Consider the following 13,617-nt stretch of genomic DNA (forward strand, 5'->3'; position numbering starts at 1 on the left):
GTTACATCTTGACTCATGTACAGGTACCAAAGAGTGGAATATAGAGAGCAAATGAAATAAAGAAACAAAGAAATGCAGATGAAAACAAAAACAGTCAGTCTTTCAAACAGTCCCAGGCGCTTCCATCTTGTCGGCCACATCTGTCCTCTCTAGATAACAAATGAAAGGGCCCCAAATGCTGTCAAACAATTCCTGTTTACCCCTGATGGTATATGTGATTCTTTCTAAGGGTAGAGTTGTTGTTAACTCAGAAATCCATCTCCCGATACCCGGCCTAAGTTACGGCAATAACTCTTTTGGCCAAAAGTAAACCTATATCTAAAAACCTTTTCTGTCTCCTTCTGATGTTAAAATTAAGTGGGTATAATCCTAAAATAAAGAGCTTTGGATCTAAAGGTATTTGTATGGACAAAATGTCCTGGATACACTTTCTTACTGCATCCCAAAATGTTTTAATTTGGCTACACTGCCATAGACAGTGGAAAAGTGTACCTTTTTATTTTCGGCACTTGAAACATACTCAATGTTTTTTTAATGTGAAATAAACCCAACTTTAAAACATGTAGCCTACAGTAATACTATCAAAATACTAGACTACTATTAATGAAAATAAGCTTGAGAATGTAAATGGGGTTTAAAATAACTTCCACATTGTTGTTTTTAGATTTAGGAACAAAATAAAAAATTGTTTCTGACGTTTCTGACGGACACTACTACCTGTTGCGCGTACACTAACGTTACAAGCATAGGCCGCGGAACTGCCCGGGCCACACGGGCCCCGGGCCCGGGTACATTTCATTTTTACAATGAGTTCCCCCCCAAAAAAAAAAATTTTTAACAATTAAACCTCATTTACTTATTACACTCGACTGGTTGTTTTTCAGATGTGATGTGAATCTAAAGTGTGAATCTAAAGTGAACTAAACAAGTCAGATCCACTATAAACGTTTTTCAGTAGATGCTGTGATGTAGCCACAAGAAAGGTACAATATTAATGTTTTTCAGGAGATGGCGATGTGATGTAGCTTATCAAGAAAGATGCATTATAAATGGTGTTTCAGGAGATGTGTGATGTTGCTAGCTATAGGTTCTAAACAAGAAATATGGTTCAAATGTTTACAGTAGTTTTCCTTTCTTGCTGCACTACAATGTTACAATGCTGTGAGACGGAGCTAAACACAAAAGATGCAATATTAATAGTTTTTCATGAGATACTCAGTATTTAATACTAATACTATTACTAATAATAGAAAAGGAGAAGATACTGAATAATGACATCACAACAGTATAATCCTAATTTTAATTTAAAATTAAATATTCTTCTAAATATGGATAAAAGTCCAAAAAACACAAACATTTTCTTCGACGCTACCCTTGCGGGCAGCGTCGAGATTCCATTCCTTACCGCACCCCCTACTTAATAATAGTTCCAGCGCGGCTGCGAAAATGTGGTGGCACATTGTGTCAAGTGTACTGGCTCGGGGAACGGTCCGGCCCCCGGTCCCTTAGGTTTCTGACAATGTGGCCCCCTGAACAATTTAGTTGAATAGCCCTGCTGTAATTTATAGATTCATTATGCTATAACTTATTTGTACTGATACGTATGCATATATTAACCCAGTGGCACTCATATTCTGGTTTATTTCAAGAAAAACATTTTGGCTAGTTGAAATTAATTGGCTCGTAACTTTAAAATCTAGCAGCCATATTGGCTGGTGATAAAAAAAAAAGTTTAATCTCAAACCCTGCAGGGAGAGCAGGTGGTTACATAGGAGTGAGTGAGAAAAGGAGCAAATATATGATTGTTAAGACTGAATACTGACATCACAACCGTCTAATCCTAATGTTAATTTAAAATTAGATATTCCTATCTGGCTTCAAACGACCAAAATCTTTATATGATGATAATAATAATAATCAATGATGGTGGTTCACAGACGTGTGTGTGTGTGTGTGTGTGTGTGTGTGTGTGTGTGGGGGGGGGGGGGCACCGGGGGCACCCCCCCCCCCCCCCCCCCGGCCCCCCCAAGTTCAGATGTGTTCCGCTGCCTATGGTACAAGCAAGAAGCTATTGATTACAAGAAAGCAGGCATGTTGCAAAATTGGCTGAAAACGAACTGGAAAGAGACGTGTGGAGGAGTCCCGCAGCAATGAAGTTCAACAAGTGAACGAGGAGGACAGGTCAGTGAAACGAGCACAATCCAGAAGCGCAAGAGCGGTTTGCAGCCACAACGCCTTCCAGTATTAACGCTAATAGCGTTAGCAGCGCTGAACCGAGTGCCACATGTGCTGCTAGTGGCTCCTTCAGCAGCGACTATATGCAGTGGGGAATCCACAAACAAACGACGCAATTAGGTTTGGATTCAGCTGCGGTGGGACGGATGAAGAGCCCAGGCAACAGTGCGGGCTGAGCAGGAGAGTTTAATAATTATTTAATTATGTGAGTTGTCAATGGACATCAACATGCTCTGTATGTGTGTGTTTGAATGTTTGAAGTAGGCTACAATTGTTTGCTGTGTGTGTACAGTGTGTGTGTGTGTGTGTGTGTGTGTGAGAGAGAGAGAGAGAGAGAGAGAGTGTTTGAAGTACATTTGCTGAAATAAAGTTCTCAACTTTCTCACTTGCTGTGTGAGAATGATACGGTTATGTTCTCATTTACTGAGGTGCATTGTATGAGAATTGTGTGGAAGAGAGTTTGCTAGTTCTAGTGCTACCCCTTTGTACATTGTGGCTGTGGCTGACAAAAGTTAACAATAAATCATGTTATTAGGAATAAGTGTGCCTCCTGCGTAAACTGTGCAGCTGAATAGACTGTATTTTAACGTCGGTCATGGGGGTACTTGGAGAGCCAACTTATTTCTCAGGTGGTACTTGGTGTAAAAAGGTTGAGAACCACTGCCCTTAGTGCCCTAGAGGATATTATTTCTGAATGCGTGACTCATTATAGCCTACCATTATAGCCACGTAAAAAATATCTTAGAAATCTCACTTAACTAAGATCACTGAGCTCTACTGATTATTTCCCCTTGATTTTATTCATGACAGACTTGAATATTAATGCTGCTTATTCAGCTTACAAATACTACTATTCTCTGCTCCTTTCATGCTGCCCTCTCTCCGCTGCATTGCAAGACATTTTTTAATTGGAACCTGAGGAGGGATGCTGCCCCCCTCATTTACTCACATCATTGTTTACTTTAACCCTTAACCCCCCCCTCCTCCCCATTCTCACCAATCACTCTCAATGACCCTATGTTTACTTTTCTCACCTCCTGTCACAGAGCGACCTTCCTAGACACTTGAAGGAGCGCAGAATTGAACACAAATGTTCAAATATTGAACGTGTTTCGCGTCCGAATTGCACGAAAACAGGGCACTGCACTCCGTCAGGTCCCCCTGAGCGCACTCCCCAACTTTGAAGTCGATCCGACCAACGGAGATACGCGAAGGACAGAGAGACAGACAGACGATGCCGGAATTATAGTATAGATAGTATAGATTATTATTATTAAGTTGCCCCCAGTAAGCAGTTTATTTACAAACACTGATCCCTCGTATAGAATAAAATCATAGTAGGCTAGATATGGTAGCCTATATGTAAGCCCTTTGGTCTCATGCTTGTGATAGGCCTACATGGACTCAACTAATTAACTTATTGTTATAACTTGAAATATGCAGCAGATATCATTTTGGAAAGCGGGGAAAAGCAGAGACCCTCCAACCTCTGTGTGTGTGTGTGTGTGTGTGTGTGTGTGTGTGTGTGTGCGTGCGTGCGTGCGAGAGAGAGAGAGAGAGAGAGAGAGAGAGAGAGAGAGAGAGAGAGAGAGAGCTGCCCCTCCTCTGACACTGTAATAATGTCCACCACGCCTCTGCTGCTACTCTATTTAGCGCGCGGAGTGCGGACTCGTTTATTATCGCTGCGTGTGTGTGTGGGGGGCGTGCGTGTGTAAAGGTCAAGTCCATGCGCTGAAGCTTTCTGCGCAGCGCGCTAGCCAGAGACGATGGATTTCTGAAGGCAGAGGGAGGAGGCAACACTCTCCTGCGCATGCGTCGGGAGGCGGGTTCTGGGTGATAATGCTGCCTTCGTGTGCTCTTGCTAAGCTCGTATTTCCGAAGTTCCAATGTCTAAAAGTGTTTTTTGTCGGACATTCAACCGCTTTCGAAAGGAGGTAGCCTAAATGATAAAAGACTCAAGAGTTGCAGTCACAGTGTTGTTTATAAGCAATGAACAACGAGGATAATAATACATGGCATTTATATAGCGCTTTTCTAGAACTTAAAGTCACTTAAATATAAATGTGGATCATCCATAGGGTCACTGGTCAGTTGATGTTTTTTTAACTAGTGCTAGTGGCACTTGAAATGTAGCCTGACTCCACCAGACGGGGGCGGCATTGTTCCACAAATTCACAATCCACCTCAGTCTGGCCCTGGCCTCAGAGAGGCGTTCAAACCGGCCGCCACCCAGGCGCACCAATCAGCGTGAGCTACGGGCGGGCTTTAGGCGAGACCGGGTGTGACGCGATCGAGAGGCGCCTGTGCCTTTGTAGTTCTTTCACTATTCAACATGGCGGCGGCTACCGAGGCTAGCTCCAGTGAGCTAGTCAAACATTCTATTCAAAACAATAAGCTAACATAAACGTTAAGCACTTGATCTTACAGTGAGTACGAAACCGTAACTGTATTGCTGTAACGTTATCAACTATGAACGTTAGTAAACAAGACATTGTTGTAGAATTTGGGGAGATAGCCTTCAGACCGTTGCTAGGCTGGGAGAACATAGCAGCCATCAGCTAGCTGTAAGGCTAGCCGTTAGCCATTCACGCAAGTCACACAAACACAAAGCCCTACGTCATGAAGGGAAGTCGATCTGATTGGTTGGCGTTGGCAAGCCCAGACGGTGACAGACAGACGGTCCATCCAATCACCTACCTAGTAGCTTGAAAAAAGTGACCGCCCTCTTCAGCAATGTAGCTTGGCCGAATCCAGATGGATGTTGGTTGTGAAACAAATGTGAACGAACTTACATCCATCTGGCAACGTCAGGTTACTTGAAATGTAGATGGGGCTTGAAAATAGCTATAGCCTACATTCATTAATAATTATTGCGGTAGCTTACAATGCAAAACAATAACACATAAGGGCCTAATGGCAAAATATTGTTGTTTATTGTTGTTTATTAAAAGGATCCGCATTAGCTGCCGCCTAGATGACAGCTAGTCTTCCTGGTCCAAGACAAAATACACATTACATGACATGCAATAATTAAAATACAAAAACACAAAGGAAAAGAACAGAAGAAAGAATAAAAACAAATCTAAGCTAAGACAGACAATAGCATGATCAGCTAGCTGGCCAATAGCCCAAATATTAGTATATGGTCCGTACAACTCTCTATACATTAGAAAACAAACAGAATGAAATGTGATGTGACAAACATCCCTTTAAGTGATAGGTTACTTCTGAGGAACTCAGATGTCACAGAAAAATGTGACTTTCCCTGCTGTCATTAGCTTGCTGGGTCGTTCATCTGTGCTATTTCTGAAGAAGAGCGTAAGCTCGAAACACATTCACATTCACTGCTTAAAGCAAAGTATAATAAACCAAATGGTGTTTTTAAGTTTTTAAGCCCCTCTCCTTTCCATTGTAGCTACCTGGTTTGTCTGCACACAGTCAGCATAGTTAGAGATATCATTACTTGTTTGCCATCACTGCCATTCATTCTAGCCTGGTAGGCTATGCAAAACAACTTCTACAGAGCAAGATAATCCATCACAGTGAATGAACATGAAGCCTATTTTGGTTTTTGTCAGAATTGGATTTATCCTCAGTCTATTTCATTGTTTGTTTTATCCTCAGTCTATTTCATTGTTTGTTTTATCCTCAGTCTATTTAATTGCACTGAGTTGAGTGTTTTCATATCAGGAATAAATAAAAGTCACCTACATGAAATAATTCCTCAAATATGTTGCTTTACAGAGTTTATTGTCACATCCGTGTCTATTGATTTAGGGCAGCCATTCCCAATCTGTGGGCTGGGGCCAAGTGGTGGGCCGTGAAGGTATTTCAAGTGGGCCGCTAAATCATTTGCAAAACATTACGATCTATGTGATTTTTTTTTCATTATTACGTATGAGAATGCATTTCTCCATTGTGGAGTGATACCATTATGTTTATTTATAGTTTTAGTTTATTTATTTGCACATAGTAAAATCAAGAACAAACAAAAGGAAATAACAAGTGGATAAAAAGATTGTGCAGGTACAGACCTTATATTTACAGTCTATGGTACAGACAAGAAACCCTAATGGGCTTATACAAGGTATCTTACCTCAGAAATTAAAGGGATACGCCAACTTTTTGGGAGTTTCGTCCATTTGCCATATCGCCCATACATAACAAAGATACACAATGCCTTTCCCGTCACTCTCGGTACAGTATACAGTGAGCTACAGTCATCAAGTTAGTTAGTATCGCCAATTAATTGGGGGAAACGGTACAGCCATTCAAAGTCACCAAAAACACACATTTCTAACAGCACCAAAAATGCTCTATGTACATGTTGTGACTCGGGTACTCTCCCCGCAATGAAATAATAATCCATAGTTACGTGAAGCGTCATTTTCGTAGTAAATCCCCACACCGAGTTACTTCCTTGTTTGCCTGTACACAGCGCTTCTGCTGTAGAGAGCACATACGTAGGGACACTCACGCGTCACGGGTAGCACGGGGACCCGGAGGCAGGGGAAACTCCCCATTCATAACAATGAGCGCTACCCCCCACGCTACCGTTCGTTGCGCAGCAACAGACGACAGACCGAAAGTAACTCCAGAGTGTCCCTACGTATGCGCTGTATGCAGCGCATGTGCTGTACGCTTGCCGGCCATGTTTAGAAAGTAGTTCCGGCTATCTATATTTACCTTAAAAAATAGCATTTCTCTGCATTTTCGATTAATATTTCATCTCGTGGCGAGTACCCGAGTCACAACATGTACATAGTGCTTTTTGGCGATGTTAGAAATGTGTGTTTTTGGTTACTTTGAATGGCTGTACCGTTTCTCCCTAACCCTAACCCTAACTAACTTAACCTAACTAACTATCCTGTGTGCACAACATTGTGAGACTAAACTCAAACTGACACCCCAAACACCTACAATCCGCTACAGAAAAAAATATATTAATGTTTGTTTATTAACTGGCCCCTGGCCTCCTGTCATTTTGCAAAAGTGGCCCTCGGGCAAAGCAAGTTGAGTATCCCTGCTCTAGGGCAACACCACTTCCGGGAACCCCCATCCTGTGTAAGTAGGGTTCCCAGAGTAAAACCTGGCCATTTCCAACACTGCTTACAGTATGGATGAGCATCATCTGCTGCATGCCATCGAGAACCGTTGGTCGGATAAACTTCAAACTTTGGGAGTGTGCCCTATTGTGCAGTGCAGTGCTCTGTTTTCGTGCAATTCGGCATAGCACCACCTACTGGCAACATAAAAAATGCTGTTTATCTCAAGAACCGTTCGTCCGATCGACTTCAACTTTGGGGAGTACGCTTAGGGGAACTCAAGGGAGTGCAGGGAGCTGAATTCCGTGCAATTTGGCATAGCGCCACCTACTGGCAACACAAAAAGCGCTTTATCTCATCCATTCATCTGATCGACTTCAAACTTCAAACTCGGGGAGTGCGCTTAGGGGGACTCAACGGAGTGCAGGGAGTTGAATTCCGTGCAATTTGGCATAGCGCCACCTACTGGCAACACAAAAAGCGGTTTATCTCGATAGCCATTCATCTGATCGACTTCAAACTTGGGGAGTGCGCTGCTGGGAACCTGACATAGAACAGTGCCACATTTTGTGCAATTCGGCACAACACCACCTGGCAACACAAAAAGTGGTTTATCTTGAGAACCGTTCATCCGATTGACTTTAAACTTGGGGAGTGTGCTCCTGACAACTTCAAAGTTATGTCTGTCCTTTGCATATCTCGACTTCAAACTTGCGCTTAGGGGGACCTGACAGAGTGCAGTGTGTGTGTGGGGGGGGGAGCGCCCACGGGGTGGGGCATGGGGGAACGGGCACTGCACTAGTTAGAAATAATGCAGGTTTAGGCACTTCCGCATTGTCTTAATTTTTCAGTGCCGTCGAGGTTGATCCTTGAGTTCTCTTCTTCAACCCCATATTTCCCGACTGCACTTGAAGGTAGCACAGCAGCACATCCACACAGTTCCCCCGCAGTACACACTACTCCCAGCACACAGCCGCTACCTACCTAGCGGAATGGACGTGTCCTCCGGTGCACCCAGCAGCTTTCTCCCTGGACCCGCGGAGCTGCAGCGGGACAAGCCGGGTCCGGCATGACAGCGCCGGGATACCGGGAGAAGAGAGCTCCAGTCCCGGGCCGGCTGCGGGTACTGTCCGTCCGGCCGGAGGTGATGTGGGCGGCGGGGCGCTACGCCGTGCTGGTCGCCCTGTGCGCGCTGTGCTACGGAAACTCTCTGCACGGGGAGCTGGTGCACGACGACGTGTGGGCGATCAGCAACAACCCCGACGTCCGCCCAAGCTCCAGCTTCAGGAGCGTCTTCAGCAACGACTTCTGGGGCAAAAGGATGGCGGACAACACCAGCCACAAGTCCTACCGCCCGCTCTGCATCCTCACCTTCAAGTAAGTTCACTGCTTCCCCCCCACGCACGACTCTCTGGTTTCCTAACATGTGGAACTGCGAAGAAGGATGGTCCATTATTTTAAGATTCTTTAGGTGAAAAGACAACCGCCAACTATTGCGTGAAAGCCCCGTGAACATCCAATTAAGGCTGACGTCATGCAGTTGATTACGCCCCTTATGGAAAACAAACTGTTGTAGCAGTCATATACTAGGCTATTTTAGAAGGGTAATGCAAATGGATCTCCATATAATTCTCAACTAGGGGAAAGGGACTATAGGCTGCTATGAATGTTAGCGGCATCATGAGAGATACGAATGCCATAACAAGTGCGGTAATAATGTCACTAAACTCACTATTGAGCACCAAACACGCACTAAAACTCCTTATAGGAATATTATAGGAACATTATTGTTAGAGCTTAGAGGCTTTCGCGACTATGCCTTGCACTTGCATGCATCCGCACACTAAACATTCACATAATGAATGAGTTTTAACAGAGCTGCTCCAGTGCTCGGCTGCATGGCCAGTGGCGCAGTGAACTTGCCGACGCATAGCCCGTGCTCTCTCCTCGCAGCATTGTTTTAATAATGCGAATTCAGATAAAGGATAAAAGGAATTCAGATAACTCGCAGCAAAACAAAAACAAAAAAACAAACGTGGTTAATGTAGTTTAACTGTTGTTGCGCAGCTTTTGTGGGATTTTACTTTCATTGAAGTGCGGTTGGAGGTGTGTTGCTGTAGCCTGCCATACAGTATGGGTGATGCGATAAAAGTTGGAGAAACAGCTGAAAAATGTGTCATGATGAATCCGTAAACTGGTCTGGTTTCTCTGTGGGGCGTGTCTGCACACAGTTTGCTGCTGATTTCTGTTAAGATCCAGGCGAGGATCCAGAACAGGGTGGGAGGGTGGAAACTTTACTATAAATAGCCTAATACAATAACAATATGATCTTCCAATTATTGCATGAGAAAACGAGAGCAGCCCACACAGTGTTCAAAAATAAAGAAAATGTACAAAATTGAAGCTTATTGATGCAAACGTGTTAATGTGGTCTATAAATTGTGCTGTAGTAGGCCTATGGCAAAAAGTAAAACAACAATAAAAAAACAACATGGTCAGCTCGCACTCTTTAGCCAATTCAACCAATCAGATTATTTCACTCATAGTGAGCAAATTAATGTGACCTGCATTGTGTGTCACCTGCAGCTGGGAATCGAACTCAGAAGCTCTGGCGAACCTCTGGCATGGGAGTCAGACGCTCTAGCGATGAGGCTAAAATCCATGGGCTATAGCATCTGTCTTTACTCACTGCACAGCACTATCCGCTGGCTATAGCGCACATAGAGCCACTGAGTAGGTATCTGTTAAAGGAGAATTTTGTTCTTTTTTTTACCTGGAGCCCTCTCACATTAATTATTATCTGACGACTCACCCAGTGTTCTCCGCAGCGTTTTTGTCCGTCTTAGGCATTGTTTTGAGATCAATAGTGTGCTAGCCAGTTCTAGAATGGAGCTCTGTGGGGGCCACGTAGCAGCGTGCTTTTCATCCATGTAAATAGACAGTTTAATTCCCGTTTTTGACCTATATCGTCACAATCCGATCCCTAAGAAACCATCAGACTGCTAATTCTCCCCCGGGCTCTTTTCAGCGGTAGTTACAGGCATCCCATTTCCGCCTGTCGGGTCAGTGAGACCAAATCTCGTCAAGTCAGTCCACAGGCCAGCGGCAGGAAAGTCTCGCGGGACTTGACGAGAGTTGGTCCGGGGGAGAATAGCAGTCTGGTTCTTTAGGGATCGGATTATGACGATAAAGGTCGAAAACGGGAATAAAACAGTCTATTTACATGGATGAAAAGCACGCTGCTACGTGGCCCCCACGGAGCTCCATTCTAGAACTGGCTTGCACACTATTGATCTCAAAACAACGCCGAAGATGGACAAAAACGCTGCGGAGAACACTGGGTGAGTCGTCAGATAATAATTAATGTGAGGAGAGCGCTCCAGGTTAAAAAAAAACGAAATTCTCCTTTAAGTTGTGGACCAGTGATGTCATTTAATGTGCATGACATCACTGGTCCACACGTTAACTCAAATAAACATCTGTCAAAATAAATGAATGTCTGCAAAACTGTTTCCAGTTTTCTGATTTACTACTGATTTTGTAATGATACAAAGCTGGTTGAAAATCGGCGGAGTTCCTTTCATAGTGAGCAATGATCACTAATGATTTAACATGAGAGCTTCAAAATATCTGCAGGGAAAAGGCTCTTTAGCATATTTGCTAACGCTTGTATCATTAGCTATAACACATATCATCACAGTCATCACACACACATCATAACTGCATCAGAAAATGGCCCTAATACACTGTAATGCATCATTAATCTGGCATGGTCGTATGGATAATAATTCAATATTAGTGTTAATAGGCTACTTGTTCAGGAGCCCCAGGAGTTTATCCTCACCCGTGTGTTGTCTATGTGGTTCGGAATGGTTGGCTTTCACACTCACAAGTGTTCTGTTCCCGGGCACGCCAAAGCGCTCCCCAGACCACCTTTTCAAGTGGATCCTGTCACGGTTCCCCGTTGCGCGCCCGGACACGACGCAACGTTCACACTCATCAAACGGGGGTCCACGCGTTAGTACGACACCCCATAGGTCAGACTATAACTCCGACCACCCGCTAATCCGACCATTGATGTCTACGGCGAGTTTTATCATTGTAGTCTCATAATGTCGACCCTCCATTAATCCGACCATTTTAACGCCATTATTCCGACTGTCGGATTTCATACCCCGTAGTTCGACCTCGCGTAAATCCGCCTATATACAGCACTTCCAACAGAAGCAGTCTGTGCATTTCTCTGTGCGCTCTGACTCGGTTAGGGTTAGCAACTTTGGTCGGTGCTTTTTGGCTGGTGTGAAACCGAACCAAACAAGTTGGAATTTCTGGAAAACAAAACAAACTATAATTTTTGTGTCTGGTCAAGGCACCGAAATAACCCTATGAACTGTGAAAACGCCGTAATTGTGCGTGGCGTGCACGACCCGTTGCGCATTTGCTTCGGAATGAGAGAGAGATGGAGTGTGTGTGTGTGTGTGTGTGTGTGTGTGTGTGAGAGAGAGAGAGACGTCTCTCTCTCTCTCTCTCTCTCTGGAGTCCCACGCAACTGTCTAATTTACTGCGGTCGGATTTTTGGGAGGTCGGATTTATGAGATTAAAATAATAGGGCGGATCTTTGCGTAGTCTAACTCATGAGTGGTCGAACTATTGAGAGGTCGGACGGAAGACTATGACCCCATCAAACGTTCCGAAACTGGGGTCAATTTGGGGACAAGTGTGCTCGGGAACGTTACTGGGGTGCCAGTGAGAAAGCACACTAAGGGCCCTATCGTCATACGGCGCTGCCTCCACCATCCAGTTTTGTGCTGGAATCTAAGCGCAGACAGAGGTGTAGGTGTGGCCCAGGCGTGTCCGTGCGCCTCTTAGCCTATCATCTGCCTCCCCCAAGTGTCATTTTGCGCTCTGGCGAAGATACCATCGCAATGTTCCGAGCGTAAACACAGATTTGGGCGTTGCCCATGCCAAAATAGTTGTTCCAGCGCAATGTGTTAGAAAAAAGGGCCTTGGGTGCTCTCAATTTTAACGCCACCTAATAGCAGGTCTTAGCGCAAAAAAAAACACTACGCCGGCCTGAGCACTATGGGGTGCACACAGTATTCTCCGCACAGTGCAGGAAATCCTCGTTTGGATACATTACGCACAGCATGGATGTCACTCTCTCTCCAACACCTCTCGCACGCACACACTCTTCCCTCCTCAGAATGCCACTTTGATTTTCAACTATAGCCTACATTGCAGAAAAAACACACCTTGATTTAAATATGAGAATTAGTTTGTCATGGTTTTTTTATTAGGATACATGATTCCCGACCGTACAGGTCTGTGGTATGAGGTAATAGTAGATTGCCTAGTACTGTAGTGTGCATGTAGTGTGTGTCTCCTTCGCATGTCTTGAGAATTGTTCGTCCAATCTACTTCACACTTGGCGGGTGTATTGCTGGGGAGTGGGGACGCAAGGAATTCGGTGTTATTTCAAGCTTTAATATCAGTCAAACATTAAATAATTTAAGTAACCTATGTAGGAAAATAACAGTCATGTAATCATACAAGCTCTTTCTATTGGCTTTTATTTATTTCAGTCAATTCCTTTAATGTGTCTCATCATTACTGTGCAATGAATGGCCTATACTGTAATTTAAAGGGTTCCCAGACTTTTCTTTCTTTTTTATGCACGCAATCATGCAAAGGAACATATGGGTACACACTCATGCACACACTCACACCGGTGCCCTCAGGGTCAATTATACATGTATTTTGTCTGCTTCACACATGGGTAGACAGACACAGACACACATGCACGCACACACACACACACACACACACACACACACACACACACACACACACACACACACACACACACACACACACACACACACACACACACACACACACACACACACACACACACACACACACACACACCTCAGTAATGTGCCTGTGGAGACTGTGCAGTCAGTATAGCATTCTGTTTCTGTGCCAGCGATCATTATTGCAGGGCCTCGGAGATATGCTCAAGGTGAAGGACACACACACACACACACACACACACACACACACACACACACACACACACACACAGAGTAAAAAGACAAACTCACAAAGCGCACTCAAGGCCCTTCATATCGGCGTGCGCTGATGTGTGCTGTGAATGGCAGTGAGAAGATGAGAGAGAGAGAGAGAGAGAGTGAGAGAGAAAGAGAGAGGGAGTGAGAGAGAGAAAGAGAGAGGGAGTGAGAGAGAGAGAAAGAGAGAGGGAGTGAGAGAGAGAGGCCATGATTAAAATAGAAACAGGAGGAGGTGACATGAGAAGTGAGGGATCTTCTCCTGGTGG

General features: G+C 44.4%; 1 protein-coding gene across 1 annotated transcript in view; it reads left to right on the forward strand.

The window, feature by feature from the left end:
- The first annotated feature begins 8,265 nt into the window (after positions 1 to 8,265).
- tmtc1 (transmembrane O-mannosyltransferase targeting cadherins 1) overlaps positions 8,266 to 13,617 on the forward strand; it is a 270,267-nt gene continuing 264,915 nt past the window's right edge. The window contains exon 1 of the mRNA XM_083662385.1: positions 8,266 to 8,657. Within this exon, the coding sequence (XP_083518511.1) occupies positions 8,350 to 8,657 (308 nt within the window). The 5' untranslated portion in view covers positions 8,266 to 8,349. The remainder of the gene's footprint in view (positions 8,658 to 13,617) is intronic.

Source organism: Poromitra crassiceps (assembly GCF_964638095.1).
Source record: "Poromitra crassiceps genome assembly, chromosome: 2".
NCBI lineage: Eukaryota > Metazoa > Chordata > Actinopteri > Beryciformes > Melamphaidae > Poromitra > Poromitra crassiceps.